Source organism: Uloborus diversus, chromosome 6 (assembly GCF_026930045.1).
Source record: "Uloborus diversus isolate 005 chromosome 6, Udiv.v.3.1, whole genome shotgun sequence".
In the NCBI taxonomy this organism is placed as follows: Eukaryota; Metazoa; Arthropoda; class Arachnida; order Araneae; family Uloboridae; genus Uloborus; species Uloborus diversus.
The window spans coordinates 93,369,641-93,397,271 of record NC_072736.1 but is presented as its reverse complement, the minus strand read 5'-3'; the positions used below and the strand labels follow the sequence as shown (position 1 = coordinate 93,397,271).

The window sequence follows — 27,631 nt, the reverse complement described above, 5'->3', positions numbered from 1 at the left end:
CAGTCTTCTTGGCGCTGTTTTGTTGTTTTACACTCCAAACATGGGATTGATGCTGCCAATTGGCATATTTTTTTAAAATATAGATCTAGTCTAGCTTTGTTGTGAATCCAGAATAGTTTTTAATTTTTAAGATGGTTCAGTAATGAAAAAGAACTATTTGTGTTGTGGAAATCATCATCGAAGTCCACCCTAACTGATGATATATTTTAGTTTTAAATGCAAAATACCAGCATTGTTCCAGAAGAACCGAGAACAGTTAAAACAGTAGCTCAGATGTTTAGCTGAAATATTAGTGACATTAAATATTTTAGGTTATTTTGACAATTTCTATTGCTGAGTACACATACAATGAAGAACATAAATTTCAAAATTTGTTACACATAGTTTAAGTTCATTTTAAAAAGACATTTTATAGTTACCATTAAATTTGCCTTGATTTCTTCTGAAATAAGCAAAACTTTTGCCGACATTTTCTTTCCACAAAAAGTATGAAATCAAGCATTTAATGTTAATTTTTGAACTATTAATTCTTGGAAAATATCAAAGGATAAAACCAAGTTTTGAAAACTCTCATATTATTTAGTTTCAATTTTCTAACTCCCCTCCCCCCACTATCTATATATATATAAATGAATGTTTGTCTGTATGTCATCCATGAACTCAAAAACTACCCGGCAGATTTGGCTGAAACTTTCACCGTTTGTTATTTTTGGTACTGGGAATGTTTATAGACCAGTTCGAAAAAAATCCGATTGATAGTTCCCTTTTTATTCCAATTTAAGTCACAATCCATTGGATAAATACAAATAAAATTATCGGCTGCAGAAATTAATTCGCGTGAAAGATCTCATTGATAAGAAGTTAGCTGTTGCTATTTTTCTTGAGTTTGAACAAATAAATTCTTTCTTTATTGTTTTATGGCTTTCCATGCAACGGGGGGATTTAAAACTTTTTCTATTTGATATTTTTAGCGATTGATTGATCTTGCAAACTGGCTGAGTACAAAATTTGAGTATAGTCACGGCTTCACTTGATACCTGGATTGATTATTATGAAAATTGCTATATATATGTATTTTTCCACGGAGAAGGTGCATAATATGCTCATTGAAGCCACTCGCCACCAGGTGGCACTGCAGAGTAGCAACTTCTGCCCCGTTCAACCGATTGTCATGAAAATCAGTATAATGATGTATTTTTTTGTTGGCGTAGCCACGCGTGTCGGGTACAGCTAGTCTCTTATAAAAACGAACAAAAAAAACCCCCCTTTCTGCTGAGCTTGTTCAGCATACCTTAACACTGTTTTTGAAAGATCGCTTGACCTTTGAAATAGAATAACTGAACGGTTCAACTGAATGCAAAATATATTGAGTTTTCTCTTACACAAAATTTCTTACCACTTTGTAGAATACCAAAAAAAAAAAAAAAAAAACTGAGTACTGCTGAAGTAAATGATTTCATTATCAAGTGTTTCGGTAAATCATTTCTGCATGATGCTATGTGTTAAAAGTTTGCTTTTAGCATCAGGATAAGCTTTATTTTAATGTATAATTACTTTAAAAATTTGCTAATCATAATTGTGTTTGCGTATTTCTATTTGTAAGCTAGAATGTTTTGTTTTCATTTTTAAAAATTTGCATATTTTAATGCTCAACCAAAGTTTTCATCTTTAATGCTCTTTTGCCATTATCAAAGCTCACTAAAAATGGAAATCTACAGAATGTTTTTTCTGATTTCCAGTTTGAGTTACTGTGTATGAGTTATATGTTCAAAAAAAGCATGTTACTGTGGCACTGAGTTTCCCTTTACTGATGGGTAATTTATTGTTTAAAAATAATTATAATGATAAACAAGTTGTAAAATAATAGTTTTCCATTGAATCAAACATGGTGCACTATTAGAAGAGGCTTACACAATGACACCCAGCATATCCATTATGGACAGACGTTTAAAAGGAGAAGGCATTTTCTTTACATTATCTTTATATACAAATAACTCATTCCTTTTGAATTCAGTAGTTACATAATTTAAGACTTTTAATTTTCAAACACACATTCTAAATTTTTTCTTAACTTGAACTTCATAATTCTCATGCTAATCGAAGAGTCCTTCAAACTTGTTTTTAATTTAAAATTCAATGTTTCATAAATCCTCGAGGCTGTCTAAATGATGTTTACTTTACTTTGACTACGCTTTCTTCAACTTTCGTTATTTTCCGGAATCAATGTTAACCCAGGTAGCTCTTGTGACATTTAAAAGTTACATAAACGTTTTAAAATAGTTGTCAACGTAAACAAACATTTTAAAATGCTATCTGAGAAAACACACCTAGCATTTTCATGCATAGTGTAAAAGAGAATACAGGCACATAAATTAGCATTTAAATACAGGAATTATTTCAGAAGAGATCAATTTTTTAAATAAATTCAATGCATTAAATAAAATAGTCAATAAGTTTTTAACCAGCATTATTATCATAAGCAATTAATGCATAAAATAACAAGATTATTTGAATGGTTGTATAATAATGTGTAGCAAAGATGATGCTGTATGAATGAGTTTATGATTTTTATGCATTTCCTTTTTTAAAATTAACCATATAAAAGTTTTTTTCAGTTATTACCCTTTAATCAAAAATTGAAAATTTTTATAATATCAATTTCACAGACAATCGATGGGCATGCGTAAATATTCTGATCATAATTAGTTTTCGATGTCAATCTACTGTAAGAATAAGCTCTTTGAACTTTCTAAAAAGAATCTACTAAAGCAAATGTTTTATATCATTAGCCATTATATTTTCTTATTTTTTCGAATTAGAGAAAATTAATCGCAATGAATATTCAGTAAACTTCTAATGCGCAATTAAATTAAAATCTTTTGAAATAATATCTATGCTATATCAATCTTGTTTTAATAATTTCAAATTTTCAAAATAGCATTCAATTAGTGGTTTTAGTTAATTTCACAAAAATAACAATGTTTTTCATTCAAATCTACTTTATAGCTTCTGGACATAGAACTTGTTATCTTAACATAGAATTTATTTATCTTCAAATGCATAATTGAGGGTAGAGGGAATTTCACTTTGCAAATCTAGCTTTGTCTTAAACTTAAAATACTGACTTAAAAATAATTTTTAAGTTGCCATTCTGGGTTTCAGGTTGGATCTGAACCGATAAAAGAAAAGGAAACAAATAAAAAGGTAACTGTACCAGTTAAAAAAAGTTCAGTAGACATTAAGAATAATTAAAAGCAAAACATGGCTGTCAAATGAATTGAAATAAACACACAAGGCTGGATTATCCAATTAAGGGACAGGAAGCAGAAGACTGTGTCCTATTAGACAAGGCGGATTATAAGCTAGATGCTAGTAGAAGTTTTAACTAGAAGACTACTCCAAATCTTTAAAGATTAGCACCTTCAGTATATTATTTCTGATTTTTGTAGTCCTGAACTATTTTTTTTTTTGATACAGCAAGTTGTTATTTTATACATTCATGCTTATAATATTTTTCTATTAAAATTCTTTATGCCAGGTTTTTTTAGTGTTAACAAATTGCAGTATTTTTTTGATTTACAAAAAATGAAAAAAAAAAAAAAAAAAAAAAAGATAAAGCTTGCTAGTTTTCATACATTAACATTTTTTTCTAACTTATTTTTGTTATTTTTAACCAGTTACAACGAGAAGTTTCATAGTTATGTTCACTAAACTTAAAACAATTTTTCTAGAAATGTAACTTACTCATAAAATTAACGTGACTAAATATTGCAGTTTTAAAAAATTCAAGCACTATCTAATAAATTGCAAGAAATTATGCAAAAGCCTTTGAAAACTTTCCTAAATACAGTTAAATATGCTTTTCAAAAATATTTCTTTTCCAAACACATTCAGTAAAAATTTGTTTGATATGGTGAACATTTTAATAGTTATTCTATGTTTTGACTGTGCGTTTTTGTAATATTCATATAAATGTAGGACATAAGAATTTCGTATTTATATTATTACAAAAGAAAAAAATGCATTTTTATTTTTTGAAAAATTTAAAAATTTACTCATTTGTTCTTGAAACTTTAGTAGATTTTTCCCCATAAAGGTCTTATTTTGCACAATTTCGTATTACTGGGCTGTCTTTACTTTTTGCAATAGTAACTATTCAACTTCTCTCTTTTTAACCTATATTATGCATACATAATTCTAATCTAAATAAATCAGTATTTCCCTAGTATTTTAAATCTTAGCGTACCTCAACTTCGTGTCATTTTAAGTAAAAGTGTATCAAACTGCTGTACATAATATATACATGATTTCGTTTTTTAATTATAAGTTTCAGGTAACAGGCACAGTTAAGTTTTGCAAGAGAACTGAAATTCAACTCTTTTGCATGTGGCTTCCAAAAAGAAGCGTGAAATATAACATTTGCTATTTACAGATAAATCACATGATGATTGTAAACATTCATTTTCTTTGATTTTGAGAATAACATGTGTAAGAATATTTATGAGGATTTTAAACATATTATGTTAAGAGAGGGTTTACAAAAAGCATGGGCCCTTGCTCAAATTCCTTTCACTTGGCACCATATCCAAAAAACATTAATTTTAGGGTGTCAACATTTTGAACTTTTTTCAGAACGAACGATATGACAAGTGTTATAGAGATCTAAAGATAGAATTAGAATAAGCTGTGAAATAAATATTGATTTTTTTTTTTTTTTTGCTGCTCAATGTTTTGTAGAAACATGTACTATCTTCCAAATATAATGATGACTTTGAATTTTCTGGCGCCATGATTATTGTAGAATAATTAGAGACAAACAAACATAGGCAATATGAAATATTTTTTTCTCTAATTTTTGTGTTTAGGCGTTTTTTTTAAAACAATTTACCTTTAATGGAATTTTTTTGAAATTCAGAAATCACAGACTTAGATTAACAGCATGCTATTGCTTTTCAATAAATATTCATTTCATTCTATGAAGTGTGAACTATCCTCATTCTTAAATGTTGCATTGAATTTTAAAGTCCTTAACATAAATTTAATTATGCCGTTTCAAAATATATTTTTTTTTCATTTCAAAAGCATATTTCACATTTTCCTTTTAAAAAAGTATGTCGGAAATGACTTACATTTTTTACATAACTTGAATACATTTCCATTGTAAAATGTAATTTTGTTTCATAATTTTTTTACGTTTCTTTGAAAACATATTTTTTTCGTTTTCTTCCTCACTAAAGAAATGCCATTGCATAAATTTCTATTTCTATTCACGGGTTTTGTTAACTGGTGTTCAAAAAGCAAACAAATTATTATTCCATTTCTTTCGTCACTAAGCATGCTGCAATAAAAATATTATAACAAATGTTAACATTTACTAAAATTTTAATATACTATTTGAAGCCACACGAGATTTAATCTGTTATAGTCATTGCTTTGATTTGTATTACATCTTTATATAGAAGAGTAAAATATCCTAAGATGGTTAATTTGAATATTAGAATGTTTTGGAATCTGAATATTATTTTCTTCTAATGCAAAAAAAAATCTAGACCAACTATATATTGATTTTAGCAATGATGCTTTATTTTATGATGACTTAAAAGATCTTCATATTCATGCAAAGTGAAGTCAGTTTTATGAAAATGTATGAAACATGTAATTATCATGTTATTATTCCTATTATTTTTCTTTTTTTGAAATGGAATGTTACAGATTTGTTACCTACACGTGTAAAAAGTAGGCTTGCTTTTAGGAAAAAATATCATACTTAAAAAAGAGAAAATGAAGTTTTTACTGAATTATTTCAATAATTTTGTATACCCCTCCACCCAACTTGTTATAATCTGAACTTGTTACAAGTTTATTTGCACTTTGATTTTTTTGTCTTCTACTAATGGTTCGAATAATAATTTAAGAAACAATTTAACTTATAAAACAGTGATTTTGACCAAAAAAAAAAAAAAAAAATCAGTAAAAGAAAAGAAATTGCATAAAGACGCTGCATTTTAAATTGCGTCATAATTTACAAGTTTGTTAAATAGGTGCTTGATAAATATCTTAAAGTTTTGATATAGACAAATGTTACATTTTGTGGCAATACTTATAAAAGTAGACAATGATTTCGATGCATCAATGCTAAAGATTTTTAGACATATTTTATTCATTACAGTTCTTGGAATGACTTATTTCATTGAATATCTTCTTGGAAAATTTTTGAAAACTATTAAAAATGCTGCTGAGCTTTTATTTCAAATCATACTCGGGGAGTGTATATTTGCAGACGTGGCTCTATAGATTGGCGAGAAATAACCATTTATAATAGAAATATTTATCTTGATTTTTGACCAAACTTGTTCAAATATTTTAGAAATTAAATTGTTGATATGTTACAATATGCTTACGTAAATCTTTGCATATCCTTTTATTAAGAAGGTGTATTACATTTTGACCAAGAATGGCTTGCCGTTCATGGATTTTAACCTATAACATTAGCTATACAATTATAAATTATTATTGAATTTAACTAGCAAAATAATGCTGATATAAGTGGTAGTTTTTACAAAATATGAGAAGTGAGTGCACTTAATATTTTTGCCTATGCAACAATTATTTCAAGTGATGCTTCTTGAAAATGCCATTTAGGAGGCCTCATTTCCAATGCGTAAAATATGCTTGAAAAATTGACCTTAGCAGTCAAATCTCCAGAATATGGGTTGTATCACATTTCGTACAGAAATGGGAAATAGAGTTTATAATTTATTATTATAAATATATCAAATTTAATTGTTTTAAAGTAGCTATTAAAATTTTAAAGTCTTCTTTCTTCATCAGGAATGCTTACATACACATTCCTGGTCCCATCCTGTCGTGTAAAGGGGCTGGCGCAAACTGTGCCATTGATATTTTTTGAGGGGGAAGGGCGTTTAACTAATTCGTGTTTTGGGGCAGTCCTTTTTTTGGAGGGGGTAGCTTTGCTCTAGGGCGGGGAAACCCCAGTCTTCATTCCTTGTAAAAAAACCTCTAAATTTAAACTAATTATTATTTAGTATGTTCTTGATCTGAGTTTGCGGATTGAACAAAGCTACAGAATGTATAGTAAGGAATTTCTAAGCCCATTATTGATTACCTCCATGTTCAACTCGGAAAGTCTTAATTATCATTGGTATGGAAGACTCATCTCGGCATAGATTTGAATGCGACTTTGATTTCATCATTTAAACTCAGATCAATTGAAGTATTTTGTTTGAATGTGAACATTTTGCTTATCAAAGTAATATTTAAGTATGAATTCGAGCCTGGGAAAAGTTCAATTATCTAAATTAGTGCGCAACCAGAATTTCTTTATTGGGGATGGGAGGTGATTCATATGATATTTATAAAGTGCATATGTATAATTATACTAGGTCTGGCAACATCTATGTTGCTAGTAATAGAACACATCCCCTCGCTTTTTTGGGGGAGTGACAGACCCTTAAAAACCCTCCTCTCGTGGCACCTCTTATCTAAATAAACTTTCTATGTATTTAATACTTATTTGTTCATTCTTAATCGAATTTCGCTAAATGCATTCGAACCGTCAAGTGCTGATGACGTTAAGAATGCCATTCTAAACAACTCGAAGGAATTCTTTCGGGTGATATGTTAATTAGTTTTTAAACTAAGTTACATGTAGGTATTATTTTATTCTAATGAAAAAGTATAAGTATTTTTGTAAATAATTTTCTTATCAAAATTGAACTGTTTTCCTAAATGGAGACAGTCATCGTTAGAATCTAATTTTCAAAGCTGTGATTAGTTAGCAGTTTTACGAAGCGAAATTTATGAATAATGCTTTAAGTAGAAAAAAATTAAAATGCGGGGAAAATTTTTTTTTTCTAAGTTGAACATATACCTTATTCTTTATTACTGAACTTTGCGTTATGGAAATAGAGAAAAAATCCACTAAATTTTCTTATTTTGCATACTTAATACTCAATAGATATTTCACATTAAAAATGTTCTTGATAAAGAAACGTTATATAATTGGTTTATCATATGATTAATTTTATAGCCAGTCTCAAGCAAACATAAAAAGCCTTAAGAATTTTATCTTAAAACCATGCTTCTTTTTTTGTTCATTTATTTATTTTTATAAAAGTCCATTTTTGCTTAAAGCGTTGAAAGCTTTTGTATACGTCACCAGCACTTCAGTTTTATAAGTTCGATGTCTTTTTCCCTAAAATAAAATAAAAAATCATGTTACAGAAATATTTGCATCGAAATATTTTCAATTCGAGCTATGAGACTGATTTTATGAAATGTTTTTCATCATTTAAAAGCAAGCCTACTGCAAATTTTGCACGAACGCTTTCTTTCTCATACGAAGTCAACCATAACGTAAATAATTGAAAACTACTTTCTTATTCCAAAAACCATGACTGTAAAAAGTCTTACGTTTGTCACAAGCCTCGATGAAATCAAAACGGATACCTCATGAACAAATGACGCTTTTTCCGTTCATTCCTATAGCTAACTATTTGGAGGGCCTCTTAGTTTGTTCTCATGAAAATACATCGCACAGTATAGTACCAAAGTTCAAACGGTATAAAGTATAGTCTTACAATGAATAGAGAAATCACTGTATTGAGAATAAGTGTTGAAAACGCACCATGAGATATAAGAACAACCTTTGAACAATCACATTAAGTACAAGATCAAATGAAAGCTTTGACATTACAAAAATAAATAACAGCCATAAAATTCAACGTTTCGCAGCTGAATGGTAGAGATTCTTTGTATTTTTTTAATTTATGCATACATATATAAAGTTTTGAGTACATCAGGGTAAGCCAACAACTGAATCGTGAAAAAGGAAGTGTTGATATCGATATTCCTAATTCCAAACTACGATACCCAACTTAATATGTCAACTACAGTGACGTAGCTAGAAATTTCTCTCGAGGGGTGTCCTGCCTAAAATCAGCCAAAGCTGATAATTGGAAACGTTAATTCAAGCAGAGATATTTTTTATTTAAATTTTACATATGCAGTATTACGTTAAATTTATTAAGTGAAAAAATATCCTAATCGGATTGGAATAACTTGAATTTTAATTATTGCGGCTTCATTTTGAGCTTCAAGGGAGGGATCTGGACCCATTGACCACTCAATTCCCTACGCCATGCCGTCAACATGTCCTTGTTTTTTTTTTTCACTAAATTAAAAGGAAGGGGGGACAAATCTTCGAACTGTACTGTGCTGTAAACGCGGACAAAGAAAACTGAAAAAAAAAAAAAAAAAAAAATGTTGTAATTATAATAGATGAATTCAATAGGTAAATTATGAAATGCAGCATTAAATGGATATTCAGTAAATTACCGCCAATTAGCCAGGGCTAAAGCAGAAATAGTTTAACTATTGAAGGTTTAAAAAGTGTTCTCCATATTACTGTCTTATAACTTCTAGCGAAAAATTGCCCTTTATCACCTTTATCTAATTTTGTGTTTTAAGACAAAAATAAATAACGATTAATTTGTTTGTACAATTATTCAGAAGAGTTTTAAATAATTAATACTTAAAAATCGTGAAATTAATCTTGGTTTTCTTTATTAAGTTGAAAGTGCATACTATCCCTAAAAATATCTTTCGTTAATGCAAAACAAGTAGAATAAAAACGAGTGAAATCAACAAAATGAGCGAAAAAATAGAGATCACTTGCATTTTTTAAAATTAAGTATATGTTACTCTATTGTGTTATTGTAGCAAAGAAAATTCTTTTGTATATCATTGGTATGCCCAAAGAAATAATCTACGAAATGTTTTAAAATGCGAGATAAGTGAAGAAAATCCAAACTTGTGCCAAGTTTATTTATAGCAATCACACGACTTTTCTCTGTAGAGATATACGGACAGAAAGTAATTTGACCGAAAATTTATAATCACTGATTTCATTATTTTGTTGAGTTAATGAGCAATTAAAAATTTATATTTCCAAATGTTTCTTGCCTTTTAGGTGATATGGTAAAATCTATTATTAGGGATCATTGAAAGTCCTTTATAAATATTTTAAAACCGAGAAAATAATATTTCTTTTTTAACTAAAGAAAGTTTTATCGAGATCAAGTACTGTTATTGGCATACCCTAATTTTTACTTCAGTACGTATGTGTACGTCTGTATATATATATACATATTACATGTAACATACAAAAGACTCTCGATACTGTGATCCAATGTGTTACATTACGGTGATCCTACGATCAACTGGAAAATAACGATTCCATTAGAACAGCACAATCATCATTGAGAGCAAGTCTGTTGTATATAACATATATATACATATACCAATACATTCATACAAATATGATGCACAAAAAATACTGGTTCATACGTCCGAAGACTTTGAGTCTCTGAAAACGAACGTTTTTGGCTTTTTTGGTAAGTCTTCGACGCTTCGACTCCTCGCTTCAGTCTTCGACGAAGAGACGTCGTGAGGCGCAACATTCACGGATGGCTGTTCGGTGATCGTCGGGGAGGCTCGGAGTCTGTTTGCCGAATTTTCGTCTTGATTGGGAGGCTCCTCTTGTTCGGAAAATTTCGGCGTCGTTAGGATTTGCAGCTCGATTTTTTCAACAGAACCGCTCTCGGCGGACTTTGATTTAATCTGCAAGATGAAAATAAAGAATTCTTCAATAGGAGTTGTATAGTAAAATCAACAAACAACGTTTCAACAAAGAACAGCAAATTTCGTTCGTAGTAACGGGAATTTAGTTGTAATAGAATTCAAGCAATGTAGTGGAAGTAAAATGGAGACTGAACATTAATTTCGATCTTTCGTTGCATTGGTATTTGTTGTAACGGGATTTCTCTGTAGTAGATCTGCATCGCTGTCCAAACATTCGGCTCGGTTCTTGTACGCCTCGGATTAACTTCCATATCATTTTCGATGCAATCATGCGACGAATTTTACCATTCGTCCACATGGTTGGTCGAAAATGACAAAGAAGTTCGACCGGTAACCAGATTGTCAATGTCAGTGGAGATCCCTTAAGATCAAGACTATCTAATAGCATAAATTTTAATTAGAGGGAAAATATTGTCATCAAGTGATTCTGGACTTTTTTCTTTTGTTCCACGGCGTTTGCCTGTTTTTGTACAATACCAACATCTGGGTCAATGCGTTGATTTATTTTGGTCTTTACTTTCTGGTCTGTGAAAAACTGTCGTTTATCGCAAGGCCGCAGAATTTAAAAGTCAGTTTGGAGAAGTTTGGAATTAAATCCATACGACGACAAAAAAAACTCAACATGCTCACTTTTTATACTTTTTGCATAGTTTCAATTATGAAACCTGAATAATGTTACAACTGTGCAAAAATTAGGAACAATTTTTTTCTTTTATATTTCTCGAGAAGAATAATAATTCGTTGCACATAGTAATAGGTTTCAATTTTTTTTCTCACTAAAAGGACTATAATTGCTGTTGATAAACCATACACCATAAAATAGCATACTGTACAAAGTCTAAAATTTGGACTAGGAACCTTCTCCAGTCTTTTCGGATTCCTAGGAACTTTAGCAGGTCTAGTTTCTTTTACGTGTTCTTTTCAATGCAAAAATATATGCTATTTGCTACACCTAAAGAGTTATTTCAATTTGTAGGTTAGTAAATCTCACTGTGTATATATATGCCCTCACATTTGACATTGAAAAAAAAACAGTGAATTTATATTGTTTTATTTGTTAATTTTCGGTTCTGAATGTAACAAAATTTTCTAGCATATTTATGCTATCGAATCGACAAAATTTACAGCAGAAAAAGAAAAGTATTTATAAGATTAAAACTCTAATCACGAAATATTAACAAAGATAATGTCATAGGGAAATACTGCATTAAAATGGTTTTAATAGGCAAAAGAAGAGAAATAGATCAATTACAATTCAAAAAGTATTGAAACATTTATTTTGAAAGGAACTTTTGAGAATATAATTAGTAGACAAGCTGAATTTGTTACGAGCTATGCGTACCTGCAAGTTAGCTTCACTGTCAAGTAACTATATTCGCCGTAAAACCCGTTCTACAGCGGAGAGTCGAGTGAATTCTATGCTTGTGTGAAATTCCTTTACAAAGCAAATTACATGAGTTGGAGGCTTAAGATAATCATTGAAAATAGGGATGCACTGATAAGCAAATTGACCGATTATTGACTAGGCGGTAAAAGTGGCCGATGCCGATTAATGAAAAATATATTGTTTTTTAATACCACATTTTCTCCATCAACTTTTATTACTTCCTTTTACAAAAAAGGAAGTATTGTATTCGCGAAAAAATTTTCACTCAAAAATCGCCCTTAATTTCCATTTTGCTCACCCCCAAATGAATGTTGAGTTTTTTTTTCGATTCGACCACATGCGGAAAAGTGCCTAAGAATGTATAGACACGCGAAATATCCATTTTGACCATCACCGAGGTAATTACAACGACTTTTCTCGTGACGTCTGTATGTATGTGTGTATGTGCGTATGTGCGTATGTATCTCGCATAACTCAAAAATGGTATGTCCTAGAAAGTTGAAATTTGGTACATAGATTCGTAGTGGGGTCTAGTTGTGCACCTCCTATTTTGGTTGCATTCGGGTGTTTCTAAAGGGGTCTTTTGCACCTTTTTGGGGGGAAATCATTGTTAATTTCGATGCAAACTCAAGTGGTGTTATAATTTGGCGGTCACTTGGCGATATATCGCCAGTCTTTTGGTTGCCAAGTTTTGTCGCCAACTTGGCGAAAAATTTGGCGATTTTTTTTTTTTTTTTTTTTAAATCTGCTTTCAATGTGGCCATTGCTAGTGATATTTAAAGAGTTAGAGAGAGAATCCCATTAAAATTGCAATAATAGGGAAATAGCATTAAATTGGTGTAAAAGGAAGTCATGTGATGCACACATCAGCTCGTTTTTCTTAAATTAAAATTTCGACTTTTTAAGAATTAGATGCTGTGAAAGCACTTATTTTAGCGAGCTTTAATTTTCTCGATTTTCACGCGTCCTTCATAATTGCGAAAGTTTAAGCTTCGCGAAGTATTTCAAATTTATATATGCAATCAACTTTCCGTTTTGTTTGTATGGAATTCGTGAAATTTTCTGCTCACGAAATCGCTGAAAATTTCATTCTCACGAAAAGTACGTTTCCCAAAATTAAGTGCTTTTATAATACTAGTTTGTTTACTTCTGTGAGTAGTTATTTATTTTCTCCCATTTTCATAATTTTTCTTAACATTAATGCTTCAAAATTTTATTCAAATTCTGTGTAGCGAATTCTCTTTTTATTATTGATAAAACTTTATTCTGTCGTTAGCTATATTTGAAAGTAAAATTTTTTAGTTTGTAGTCATATACACTTTTAGTTTTATATATATATATATATTTTTACTATTTGTTGCCTTTTAATGCAGGCCTTAAAACATTATCGAAATTCTAAGACAATCTTAAAACACGATGCTAAAGGTAGGGGGTGAAGATAAGTATTGACACATGAGATGTGTTTTACATTGTATACATGATAATTGTTCAGTTCTATGTTAAACAGATAAATTAAGATAAAATACTGCTTCAGAGTGTTCATAAATTAAAGAAAATCAAAACATATTTAAGGGGTCACAGTACCTTTCAAGCAATTTTTTCAATTTAAGTAAATTATATTTTTCGTTGAAACCATAACATGTTTACTTACTTTGTAATCAATAATTTATTTTAAAAAATTTAAAATATTGCTTACTTTTTTAAAAAATTTAAAACATTTGGGGAAATTTCAATTTTTAAAAATCCCTAAGGCTTTTTGGTTTTTAAACTAATATAAAAAAAGTTTTTTGCTAAACGGTCACAATCATCATCTCTAAAAATCTGTGCATTCATTTGCTTTTGTGTTTACTAGAAAATTTTCTGCGATCAATTACGTAAAAAATCGTAATTTTTTTCAAAAAAATTTGGTTTTTAAAGGTGTAACATGCTCTAAACATTTGAGTAATTTATAAAATGCTTATCCATTGCACAGTTTTGTTAAATATGTTATCCTAATTGCAAAAAGTATTACTTTAAAGCTGTATCTTTAATAGAAAAAAAATCCTTAGGGATTCTTATGACATGAAAACACACACAAAAAAAAAAAAAAAAAAAAAAAAAAAAAAAAAAAAAAAAAAACGATTATCGAGAAAAATCAAGTTAAAGTTTTCTTTTTGCATAAGAACACATAGCGAGAATGACCTAAAACCACTCATAACGTTTTCAATATTTGAACTAAAGCAATGAAACATTTCCCCTGTGTTTGGACTAGTGCTTAGTTTCGAAATAAGCAATAAAAGTTTTTTTGATCATTTGGTCATTTTTGAGAGGTACTGTAACCCCTTAAAAAATACCGAAATTTTTGTAGAATGAAAAAGGTACAGATTAAAAATAAATAAATAGAATGTATGTTGTAATTCTGCACGTAAAAAGTGAATACAGTTACTGAATGAATAGGAATTATCCTTCAAACGTTTTATAAACACTGGAAAAAATAAAAAATTTGAGCTTTTTAATTCTATATTTTTATTATTATAAAATTATATTATGATTAGATGTTATCTTTTGTTGCAGAAAATGACATTTATTTATTTCCTTATTCTAGGTATACTTAATGTATCCCATGTGTTGACCGGGGTGACTACATGGTAACCAAGGGGTGAAAATAGTCCCAATGCATGTCGTAAGAGGCAACTAAAATGGGTACCAGACATTTTGGGGCTAAGTTAGTCCAACCACTGGTGCTCCGGGTCCCCGGATCAGCTGAAGCTGCTCCGTTACCACTTTCAAACAAAAGGGGCGTGGGGGTACAATTTCCGGAGTGTCTCTGGTGCTGTGCCAATCAGGCTTCCTCCAATTATATACTTAAGTTAACAGTTCTTTTAATTTATTTCTGAACTTTTTGGACTTTTGTTTCATTTAGATGATGTAACTAGGCTACACCATCCGAGATTAATAATATACTTAATGTAATTTTTACGTAAACAAATTTTTCTGCAGATTGCGGAATTTGGCCGATCACTGATTTGTAGCGATTAATCGGTGCATCCCTAGTTGCAGGTAAATTAACTACATGATTTTATAAATAGAAGACTTGATTAATGTCCGGTGTTTCCGATTAGCTAAACTGATACCACATTTTTCATGCACAACTAAACTATTGAATTCCCTCTGTAAAGGCGTTGTAAAAAGAATCAACCCCGCTTTCTAGGTACAAACTCGTAATAGCCTTTTTATAAGATTAAAAGATTATGCTTCATTATAATTCATATATTATATTTTAATTTTTCGGTGTCTCCCCAGTTTTGCCAACGCAAAATCTCCTCCTTTTTCTTATTTTCCAGTTTCAACCTTCTGATGTATTAAAGGGGGAAGAAATTTTAAATGTTGGCAAAACTGGAGATAAACCCCTTTTTCTTTTTAACATTGTTGTCTAAGGCAAATTGAGTATTTTCGAATCAATTAATAAGAGACAAATATTCCAACTGTTCTATTTAGCCCTAGAGCTTAAAAAAAACTTCATCTGGTATTACATTTCTACGGGCTTTAACTTGATATAAATTTCGAAACGGTACGGAAATTCTTTCATCTAGAAAAGAGCAATTTTATTCAGTTTTTGCGACTGAATGTAAATTTAAAACGATTGGAACATTCTTTAATTTAAAAATCTCACTGTGTAAAATACCAGTAGTGGCCAAAAGTAGTGGTTTAAAATGCACTAGTAGTATCCACAGTGAAGTATATTTTTAAACTGTAAGTCTACAATATTAATTGCCACCTCTCAATGAGCGTTTTATAGACCAACGCTTTCTAAATCTTCCCAATTTTTAAAAGTACCAGATTTTCAATTTTTATCAATTTTTTTCTCAAACCTCAAATTTAATCCAGCAGTGGCTACTCCAAAATCTAAAAATTTCAGTAGTGGCCATCTGACAGTCTCCCATCCGAAGTATTTTTACATTACTTACTTTAAATTCAAATAACTGATGATGAATAAGATTGATTCAATATGATAGTTACATTTAGCACCAACAAAAAATCACATTATTGTTGTTCATTTCTTTCTTCAAAGTACAAAAGTAAACTTGAAGTGGGCCACTACTGGTGTTTTACACTGAAAAAAATGAGTACATTCATGCTTTCAAACTTTTTTGAAACTTTTTGTTTCAAATATGAGTACCCTTGTTTTCAAATAGTGTGCTGAAGTATTTCATACTCAAAAATGAGTACATAATTCTCAGTTTTGAAATTATTACATTTTCAAAAATAAGCACAAATACCTCAAAAATGAGCACACATGTTGATTTGAGTATTTGCTGAGTATTTGAACGTTTCAAATTTGAATACCACGTAGTCGGAGCCATTTTGACTCGCAATATGTTCAATTTTGAGTACTTTTTCGTCATTTTTGAAATTGTTGTTTTTAGAGTATACCTTATGTGAAATTTTGTGCATCCCAGTATCTCTGTTCCGAGTTTGTCGAAGACCCGATTTGCACTGATGGATTTGTACACAGAGCATACACGCAAATAAACTCCCGTGCACTTATTTTTATGTGTATTGATTCCCAAAATACTCCGAGAACGTCGTACCTTGTTGAGAGGGGGCTGCGATCGACACCTCTCCGGAAATAGTGGAACGCTTTCTGTCACCGGAGAGGGAGGCACGGTTTTGGCTTGAGAAGGAAGGACTGCCGGCTCTTCAGCTATGGCCTCTGGAATATCATCCACAAGCTCTTCTTGAGATCTAGAACGATAAAGAAACGATATTAGATATTTCAATCAGTCTTATATAATAAAAAATTGAGCGTATGTATCTATGTCTAAGTTACTTCTCCCGAACGAGTGAACTGACCATCGAACCAGGTATCGATAGATTCGTATTTTTCCCGTCTTTATGTTTCGCTATTTAACACAATTCTCCGATAATAATCAGCGGAGGTATCAATTAAAAACTATTCATTATGACTCTTATATGTCGACATAAAATCCCTATTTTTCGAAGGCTTTTCTCCATTCAAATTATTATTCAGTGTTTCATCTGAACCTTCCCCAACAATGCTTTTATTCAAGTTTGTAGCGTGAAGAAAATCATTGAGAAGAAAGATCTGTTGGCATTTTTTTTTCTCGAATATGAGGAAATAAATTTCTTGCTGTTTGTTTTTCCTGTAATCGGGGTTCGGGGAATTTAAAATGTCTCCTTTTTGTTTATTTTTCCGCAACTGCCGCAAAAGTTTTCTGATTTTGTTTTGTTCAAGCCTGATTGTTGAACTCGCGTAGGGACAACCTAGACTAGATTGTTCTTTAAATAAAGAGAGGAGTCGCTGGTTTGTTGAGTATTACTAATAACATAGATTTTCGCCATTATTAATGTTACGTATTTTTATCGCTAGCAAAATTCCTGCTGAAACTAAGCTTTATATGGGCTCTGTGGAAAAAAAAAGTCCACTCTATTATTTAAGAAATAAGAAGACGACGCTTAAGACTTTTAATTTCCTTCTCTGTGTTCTGTTCATTTGCGGTGGAGTGTCCACAGTGCTTAAACAAAACAACAACCACATGGATCGGTGGTTTCGATTTTAGATATACAAGGAACATACATTCGTGTATGTAGAAAAAATTAAAACAAATTGATAAAATTTGAGGTTTGATTCTTGTTTTTATATTTATTAGGCTTATCAATTTCTAATACTTAATTACTCTCTACCCTCTGAATAAAGCGTGACATGTTTTAAGGTCGTTCTAAGTAAAGATTTAGAATTAATTTTCCTCGAATTTCATTCCACTTCCTATCCATCAGTTTTTCTGCTTAATATCGGGTAAAGTGGAGTTTGCTCAAAGTTCAGCTCAAAAATACCTCACGCACATGCCACCGCAAAGTTGCGGGGACATCACGATGGTCACAGTCACTAAGTGATAAAGTTATGATGTCTCACCCCCAGGAGACATGCTGGGACACTATGTGACTTCACTGCCGCGTTGTTGTTACAATTAATCTGTGACTAGTCACTTGGTGAAATTATGAAGATGTCAGTGCAATGCCACTTTGTAACGTCGCATCGCCATGGACTGACATCTAGAAGTTGCTGAAAACCATTGATGACTTTACAGTGACGTTACGTAACGGGAACACATAAGTGACTATTTTCACATAAGGGTCTCAGGGACCGGCTATCATTTGTTTTAGGATTTGTTGTCCTGTAATTCCATGTCGTATAAATATTGCCTGTCCGTTCTCCTACCCAATATTAGGTTAAATCATAGAGTAAAGAAATATTTACATAGAGAGGCACCGTCTATGGTAAAAAGGAGATGAAATAGAAGCCGGAATTATGGGATACAGCGGTGCAATGATGAGCGGGTTTATGATAACATGACACTTCTCGAGAATTGCTTTCACCAATCTCGCAAAGAGACCAAATAAAGTAACTCGCGGATTGGATTGCATTTTAATTCATGTTTTAATGCAATTTCAAAAAACTTGCTTCATAAACTTACAAGGATATCTAAGTTTAAATTCACAACCAATTGAGATTCAGTAATGGAATGTTTTGAATCAAAATGTATCTCAAGATATATAGCAAGAAGCTAAGGATCTTGTGAAACAGCGGTGCAACTTCCGGCTTCAATTTCTTAGAATAGCGGGGCCTCTCTATATAATTTCTTTACTCTATGGGTTAAGTGGACTTTGCCCAAGGATCAGCTAAAAGCTCCTTCGATAGCACATGTCCAGGTAGAAATGTCACTGTGCGTCGCAAAGGTGACAGTAGGGTACATAAGTAGGGCACTTATTAACACCTCCTGGAAACAACCGCTATCCCATCCTTGTTATAGTGCCTCCGGCCCTGGTTATGATGTGGCCTTTGGAGGTGAAAGGTAAGGCAAGACAGCTTTGTCTCGGTTGGCTTCTGGCCACCATAGGTCTCTAAGATTCTACAATGGTACTAAGGTTTTCTCAAAATGTTCCAAGTGAAATGAAAGCGAGGTCACTGCGGAGTACCTGCTCTGTTGCGTTGCCTTGTCGCATGAGGACATACTGGATAGACCTGGTCTGCAATGTTGAAGAAATCGAAGGCAAATGGACTCATGGACCTCATCTGTTTTCTGATCAGTCTGGATTCGCAAGAATAAGAATCAGACTCACTTGCTCCCCCTGGCGGAGAGTTGTCGCAGGGATGTCCCGTCGGCAGGGGCGCCCTGCAGGCTTACTGCTCTCCGGAACACACGCACCCGGGGCTGCTTCTCCGGCAGCTGCACTGAACTGGAGCGGAAGGAGGCTGTCACGTGATGCGCGGGGGGTGCTGGAAGGTCGGCTGGAATGGAGGAAGTCTGGTCGAAGGGGGGCAGGCCCCTCACCACTATCAGCTGATTCAGTAGCTGCATCAGGCCCTGGAGATCGGTGCTCAGTTTGTCTTCCAGATTCTGCACTTGCCTGCGAAGATTTGTCACATGAGAAAAAGAAAACTGTCGTAACGGCAACAAATAAAGATCATTTACTGCGTTTCTTATTGATGAACAATTACAAGCGCTGATTAATGACTCGAACTGAGGCAAGCCTTGAAAAAATAGCGAGAAACGTTTATAGCTCCTGTTCTAATTTTTTTATAGGATTCGAAAACAATTTTTTAAAAGAAACATAGATTATTTACAGAGTTTAAAAAGTTACAGAAGCCATTGGTATTAGCCCGGGTTCTTTTCCGTTAAAGGTACGTTACTTGGTTTGCTGACTAGATTAGCGATATCTACAAGTATATGGCAACCCTAGAAATTAGAAATTTTTGACTGTCGCAGACAACGAAATTTTTAGCTTGCAACAGCGATAAACTAGTTCAAGTCACCAAAAGGAAAGACATGCCAAGTAACGTACTAGAGTTCCGTAACCTCTAACGGAAAAGTATCTGAGCCCAGATTGTTGCCGGTTGACAAAAAGAGAATTTTTTTCTTTTTTTTTAGAAAACTGAGTGATTTCTTTTTTGATATAAATGATTATTGATGCATAAAATCTTTATTAGCAAGCAATTTCGTCATTACTATTATTTATTTTTGCTTTTGGCGACGATTAAAGATCTTCTCCTGCTCAAACTGACCAAGTTTTAACAATTAACATCAAAAATTACATCCATCTGGAAAATATTTCAATACTAAATATGATTTTTCGTGTGCAAAATTTGTAATATTGTTTGCCAAATAGCCAGTTTCTTCCTCAATTAATTGCAAATAAGCAAAATAAACAATTTTTGAGAGTAATAATTACAATGATTTTTTTGTTCGCAAATTTTGTTCGTTGAAACAGAATTACAGCAATGCAGTGAAAATTAAATCTACTAAAGATTTATTTCTTGGAAACGGATATTTCGTTGTATTGGTATTCGTTGTACTGGAATTTCACTTTATTACATCTGTGGATATTGCAAAATACCTCATCACATAGAGCGCAAAAATGGCAAATCCGTAAATTTAATCTCATTTTTTCCCGCTTGGAAATATTCACGTGCACCCCAGGATACTATCATTAATCAAATGTACAAAAGCTGAAACTCATGATGTAGCCCTGCTACGTCTACAAAGAAGGAAAGATTTATCACTGTAAGTTTAATGTTTCGCTCGGGATGCTAGAAATTTATGACTCAAACCTTCTAAGAGACGCTACTCTTTCTGATCACGGAATTTTCTGAGGGCATAAAAGCCAGCAATGACGAAATTCGAAGTCCCTCCACATTCCCTAAAGCTGTAGAGAAGTTTTAAGTATGCACACACTTCTGCTCAACTAATATGAATTTCAATGACTTGGAAGAAAACTATGCTTTCGAATATAGATGAGTTACAAAGTAACAGCAGGTTTATCGCTTATGATATTATGGTTTTTAAACATCTAATTATACTTGTACACTGGAATTGTATAAAAAAGTATCTTGCTGTTCCGTAGATTCTTTGAATGCTTAAATACGGGCCACCGTATTTAAGGAAGTGGGCGCACCTGTGTTCTATGTAAAATTCCGCCCCCCACCCCCTTTCGCACACTGCACTTACATCAGCAAAAGAACCAAAAAAAAAAAAAAAAAAAAGAAACAAGCTGCGAGTAGGCGAATTATTCGTTTATTTTCTGTGTAGTTTAAGTGATCAGTCGAGTTTTAACATACATGTACCTGCAATTTTCGAATAGCAGTATATTTTTAAGTGGCTTTTTTAATTACTTAATTAAACGAGCTGATGTGTGCAATGTGCATCACATAACTTCCTTTTACGCCAGTGTAATGATAACAGTGCTTAGGAGTAAGCAAAGAAACACTTGAAATATTTTTACCGCAAGTTTGTTGCGAACTGAAGAAAAAAAAACGTTTCTTACAGATTAATTTTCCCTATATTGGAAATTTTAATGGGATTCAATTGTTAACTCTCCAAATATCGCCAACAGTAGTCAAAATAAAACCAGATTTAAAAAAAAAAAAAAAAAATCGCCAAATTTGTCGCCAAGTTGGCAAAGAAACTTGGCGACCAAAAGCTTGTTGATATATCGCCAAGTATTTGGCTAAATTTTTACACTACTTGAGTTTGCAGTGAAATTAACAATGATTTCCTCCAAAAAAGGTGTAAAAGACCCCCTTTGGAACATCCGAATGCAACCAAATGGGAGGTGCACAACTAGACCCCACTAGGAGTCTATGTACCAAGTTTCAACTTTCTAGGACATACCGTTTTTTGAGTTATGCGAGATACATACGCACATGCATACGTACATACGGACGTCACGAGAAAACTCTTTGTAATTCATTCGGGGATCGTCAAAATGGATATTTCGGGTGTCTATACGTTCTTAAGCATATATCCGGGTAAAAAAAAAATCAATATTCATTTGGGGGCGAGCAAAATGGAAATTAAGGCCGATTTTTGGGTGAAAATTTTTTCGCGAATATAATACTTCCTTTACTTTGTAAAAGAAAGTAAAAAGCCAAACTATATTGCCCAAAATCTATTCCGAAATATTGCTATTATGCATTTTCAGAAAAAAAAATAGTAAAAATAATTAAATAAATAAAATAATTAAAAAAATAAAATAAAAAGTCAATAAATGAAAGATAGAAATTAATAAAATAAAAAATAAGTTTAAAACTTCTTTTATTTTTCTGGTGTATTTTTTTTAAATACCAATAACATTTTCTAAATATGACTACTAATCTTTATATATAAAAATCTTCTGTGCGGACGTTTGTCACCATAAGGCTTTTAAACGGCTGGACCGATTTTGATCAAATTTTTTGTGTGTAATTAAGTTGTGGCAAGCATGGTTTCGAAGCGCGATGGATCGAATCGGAAACGTTTTTGTTTATTAATTAATTAATTTAAACATTGGATGGTTATATCTCCCAAATGATTAATATTTATTTTAACCTATTGTTGAGCGAGAATTGAAATAAATATTTAACCCGTTGCCAAAGGACAGTAAGAAAGCCAGCTCTGCTTTTTGTAATGAAATTTCTTACTGTGATATGTCGATAAAACGTAGAGAGATAGAGTGAAGCCTACATTTCTTGAAAGCAACGATTTTAGGTCCCGAGATATATTTTAAAGTCAAGTACTGGAAGGTTCACGCAAAACGTGTGTTATGTCGTCGTAGTTGAACCATGTGATCGGATCGGTGCTTTTGGTTTTCCTAACCAAATTATCAGAAAGTACCGTACCTAGCAACATTTTCTTCTCGGCTCAAATCCATCTGAGTTTTGATACAGATGTCAAGAATACTTTAAGAATTATCAAACTAATCAGTACATTATTAAAGGAAAACATGACGGAATTTAAAGACGAAACAAATTTTATTTTTGTCCAGATAAATTACAACGGGGTAGTTCTATACACAAAAGATCAGTGCAGTGGAAGATCGGGGACATTTCGATAATTGGGGATCTGGCGCGGTTGTCTTATTTTCGGCAATAATAACTTTATTCTGGTAACCCTGCTAATTTATAATATCGGTATGTAAATAGTTGCTTCCGTTCTCTTTGTTTAGCTTTGCAACGAAAAATACCTCTCACGCAGGCGCTGGAGCCAAAAGTTGACGCTAATGAAAAAAGATCGCTAGATTCCCAACTATAGAAATATCCCCGGAAGATCTTGATCTTTGGAAAGAACAAATTAGGCAATATATGAAGTTTTAAAAGTTTTCGTTCAAAAGATCGGACTGCTAATCGGTCGGAGTTGGCTTCGCAATCTGATGGGCTGGATTACAGTAACGTGGTGGCTTGGCGACTTTGGCTATAGACAATAGAGTTGCACGATCATTTGTTTACATTTTAAAGCTACTGTTAATGTAATTTATTGTCCTTGTTCTAATCATGCATTTGTTTCCTTTATTAATTACACAGATTACGAAAATGGATCTTTATTTTTTGGAACATCATGTATATAACGAAATCTTTTTATAATCTCTATGTACATTTTCTTCTGTCTTTTCTTGGTATCAGAATCAATTTTTAGTCATTTTAGTTGAAGAATGTTTTTATTTTACAACGGGAGGGGAAAGGGATGAGTGATTTTCGCCCCCCCCCTTATTCAGAGAACTGTTTTTACCTTTATAATTTTTTTTAAAGATATCCTTTCGATTGTTTTATTCTTTTTTATATGGGGGACGTTGCAGAGGGATTTACCGTTTGTTCTAAATGGGTAGTTAGTTTTTTATCCTTAATATTTGAGGACGCTTTTTATCGTTTAAGTATGGCTGAAGGAACAAACCATCAAGTACGGGGGAAAAAATAGTTAATAAAACAACTGCTCAGTGGGCATTAGATAAATCAAGTTGTAATAAATATACCCATTCGGACACCAAGCAGCTTAAATAATTTTCTTTTTACTGTTTTTTTTTTCAAAAAAAAAAAAAAAAAAAACGGTTTAAACACTTGATAACTTATTGAAATTTTTTAACTTTTCAATTTACAAAGTTTGAACAGAACAACGTCTGTTGGGTCCTCTAGTATAAATTTAAAATGCTTTGGTTTTTTTTTCAATTTTCAAAAACTGCCCTATTTGAATTCATGGGCATCAAAGTACCTTTTCGTGATAAATTTGGCGAAGACCAGGCGCAAACGATTGATTTGTATTTGGAACATACAGACAAACACGTATGAAAAGACGTTTTCATTTATAGATTATATTTTCCTTTTAATAAACATATTATTGTTTTCAAAAACTAAAGAACAGTAGAGTCCCGAGAACTTGGCACTCGATAACCTGTGCGAATTCAGAAAACGCAGTCACATTTTGGCCGGAGGGGAAAATGTTGCGTGGAAAACCCATTGCACGCGTTTCCGATTATCCTGCAATTTTACTAATTCGGTCACTTACCGATCCACATTAGTAGGCAAAAGTGTTTGAAATTGCACTGCATTACGCAATTCAAAAATTCCTTTCATTTCTTTTCAAAATTTTCTCTTCCCACCTGTTGATACTAATAAACAGATTTTGTTCTTACAAAATGGTACCAGGAAACAAACTTTATAAAAACCACTAATCACACTAACTTCGACAGATCGTCGATGCGAACTTCCAACTTGCAAAGCTCATCGGTGGATTGATCACCCACAGGAAGGTCGGGACTGAGTTCGTCACCCGGGGTCTGGGCGTTGCTGGAACTACAAGAAAGAGGAATGGTCATCGAAGATGAAGTGGACTTGTGACCACTCGACGTGGTCTGTGGTGCAGAGCTCGTCGTGGTGTGTCTACCATGGCTGGACTTGGATAACCTACCGGGAAGACAGAAAGGTGTAGAATCTAAGATATTTATCAGCAATCTGCAATTCGGAAGGAAGTTAACATTTAACTATTCAGTTAATTAACAGCTGACTCAAAAAGAAAACTTGTAAGGACAGTTTTAATTTTAGAAACGGAGAAAAATTGCCTGTTAAACTTTTAGATTTAAAACATGGCATTGAGTGTTATGAGGTTGTTGGCGAAGTACTTGAATACCAATTTATAGATAACCATCAGTTGAGCGTCTATAAGTATTCTCATGAACAACTTCTGCAGCAGCATGTCAATCTAAAATACTTTGTGCCCTGTGGGTAGTTTATAAAAGAATAATGCCGACGAACCTTATTCATGGGTTTCAATATAGTTTATTTAAAAAGGCTATGAATATGATGCATATGCAGGGTTTAGACCTTTTTTGAATAAAGCATTAAAGAACGTCTTGAAAGTCATTTTTAGAGAACGTTAGAACTTCCATTCATTTTCGCCAGCGGCTCAATGGCTAGAAATACAATTATATAAGAAATCTATCAGTTTTTTTGTAATTATACTGGGGGAAATTACGATAATATGGGAATAGTCATTAAATATTGGCTCTTGCAATCCTGGCAAACACAACCTAATTTCAGGAATGAATACTTTCTTTGAGGTTCTGTTATTTGGTTCCTAGTGTGTCAAATTCTATATTACAGTACATTTCTCTTTGATTTACAAGGCTACCTTTTACAAGGAAGATTTACTTTGCAAGTTTTCATTCTGTTCGCAAAAAATACAGTACTTGATATTGCTTTGTTCGTTAATCAATGCTAGGCACAGATATCTAAACCTTTCTCTTAAGCATGCAATGAAACCTAATCAATGTCTGTCCACAACTAAATATCTTAAGTATTACCCAACGCCAGTGGCGAATATGGTCATGTTTCAGTTAAGAAAATGTTCAGCCTTGGTCGATACTAAATAGGTTAACGTAAATCGTAACTTTTAGCGACTCATGTTTGGCATGCAGCAAATGCTAAAACAGCCATTTTCCCATATTTTATTATTTTATTTTTCATGTGCAGAATCAAATTGAAGCAGGAATTATCTAACCTGGACCTGGATCGACCCGACGCAGTGCCGTCTCCTTTTTCGACGTCTTCCCCATCCTCGACGTCGCCGTCGGCACCTTCTTCGCCTTGCTCTTCGTCGCCAAGCAGACCACACGGCACCTGGAGAGGACTCACCAGAACTGCCATCTTGCGAGACACTAGGGAAGCGCTCCCCGAAGCTAAGGATAAAATAGTTTTGTGGTTACATTAAACAAGCAGATAAGGACATGTAATAAGTACATATTAGAGACAAATAAAAACATATTTTCTCTAAGTGATAGTTATGCGTGAAGCCCAGTGACTTTATGGTAGCTCTTTGTCTTTCCACGCTAGAGGTAACCAAGATGCACATGATAAGTGTTTCATTGTCAGGCCTAGATCTGCGTACCTGCAGTGCTGGGGGACATACGTCCTTAAGGGGCTCAACAGCCCAAGAAATGGATTCAAAAAGACTTATATGCACTAAGACATACCATTGCAAATATACACTGCTAGCCTCCGTGGAAAGGCCCTGCAGATTTGTTGCAGGGAAGCCCAAAACTTATAGATCCGGGCCTGTTAGTTTTGTGACAAAGAAAGAGAGCCCCAAAAATGTATCTCGAATGGAGACCCAGTCTGTAAATCCACCACTGTTCCCGGGTTTGACACGTTCGACTCGGCTTTTCATCCCTTCAGTGGATTGATGAAATGAGTAACAAGTGTGCTTGAAATTTAAACATGAGGGGTTCCACGTTGGATGACTATCTAACTGAGACATCTGCCTTGGCACCCCAGAGCCCTCAGTCATAAAAAGTGAGATGGGCAGAGTAGCCACTGACGCCCCCCCCCCCATGGCTATTCGCCAACGAGTTTAGAATCCTGAGCAGTAACGGAACATTCAAGCACAACTTCTTTTTCAGAAATTCATAACATCGTAAAAATCTGTAGCATGACATTAAAAACATTTTCACTGATCTGTGTAATTATTAAAAAGAAAAACAAAAATCTGGATTTTTATTATTAAATTTTACAGCTCTTCTTCAGGTTTTTTAGTGAATTTGTTTAAATAGTGGTGCGACAATACAGAAAATGAGCTGGTTCAACCAGACATAAAAATTTTCAGTCGTTTTCTTTTTTGAGATTGTATAGAACAGTGCTTCTCAATCTATGGTCCACAGACCACAAGTGGAACGCGAGCAATTTTTCTGTGGTTCGTGAACAGCTAGTGAAAAATAATCTACATTATTTTTATTATTGTATTTAACTTGATTAAAGAAAGCATTTTTATTTGTCTCATTTCACTTTATATAATTGTTGTGAAAATATTGTTTTCCTCAGTAGTGAAAATATTGAGAACCACTGGTATAGAAGGAAGGTACTGCTGGCAATTCATCTTAAGAAACTTTTGAATCCTCAGTTTTTTTTAAACAAACTAAAGAGTCGTTCATTCATTGGGGTATGTCCATTAACTTGTCGGCTACCTTATTTGATAAAATGTTTTGAGGATTTTTGTCTTGTTTATGCCGATAACTCCTTTTTTCTATATTTTAGCATTGTACTGACATCATACTCTGACCACTGATTAAATGGAAAGGCGAACATCCGGCTTAGAGGTGGAAATGGATGCATCTATTACTTTGAAGGATGGCAGTTTGCTTTGCAGATGTGTGTTACTGCTGAATTAAGTATTGGTACATTGAAATGAATAACACGCGCACATCAATTCTTTTCCTTCCCCCCCCCATTCAGGTAGAATCGTCTTAACTGGAAGCTCACCATTTCCATGACAACCGTGATCA

The 27,631-nt window shown here is 32.8% G+C and overlaps 1 protein-coding gene across 1 annotated transcript in view; it reads right to left on the bottom strand.

Annotated features, from left to right (window-relative positions):
• Positions 1-10,362: 10,362 nt before the first annotated feature.
• LOC129224869 (potassium voltage-gated channel subfamily H member 7-like) overlaps positions 10,363-27,631 on the bottom strand; it is a 93,034-nt gene continuing 75,765 nt past the window's right edge. Inside the window, exons 10-14 of the mRNA XM_054859415.1 lie at positions 25,855-26,032; positions 24,540-24,761; positions 19,172-19,459; positions 16,621-16,774; positions 10,363-10,641 (exon numbers count right to left, since the gene is read on the bottom strand). Coding sequence (XP_054715390.1) covers positions 10,363-10,641; positions 16,621-16,774; positions 19,172-19,459; positions 24,540-24,761; positions 25,855-26,032 — 1,121 coding nt within the window. The remainder of the gene's footprint in view (positions 10,642-16,620; positions 16,775-19,171; positions 19,460-24,539; positions 24,762-25,854; positions 26,033-27,631) is intronic.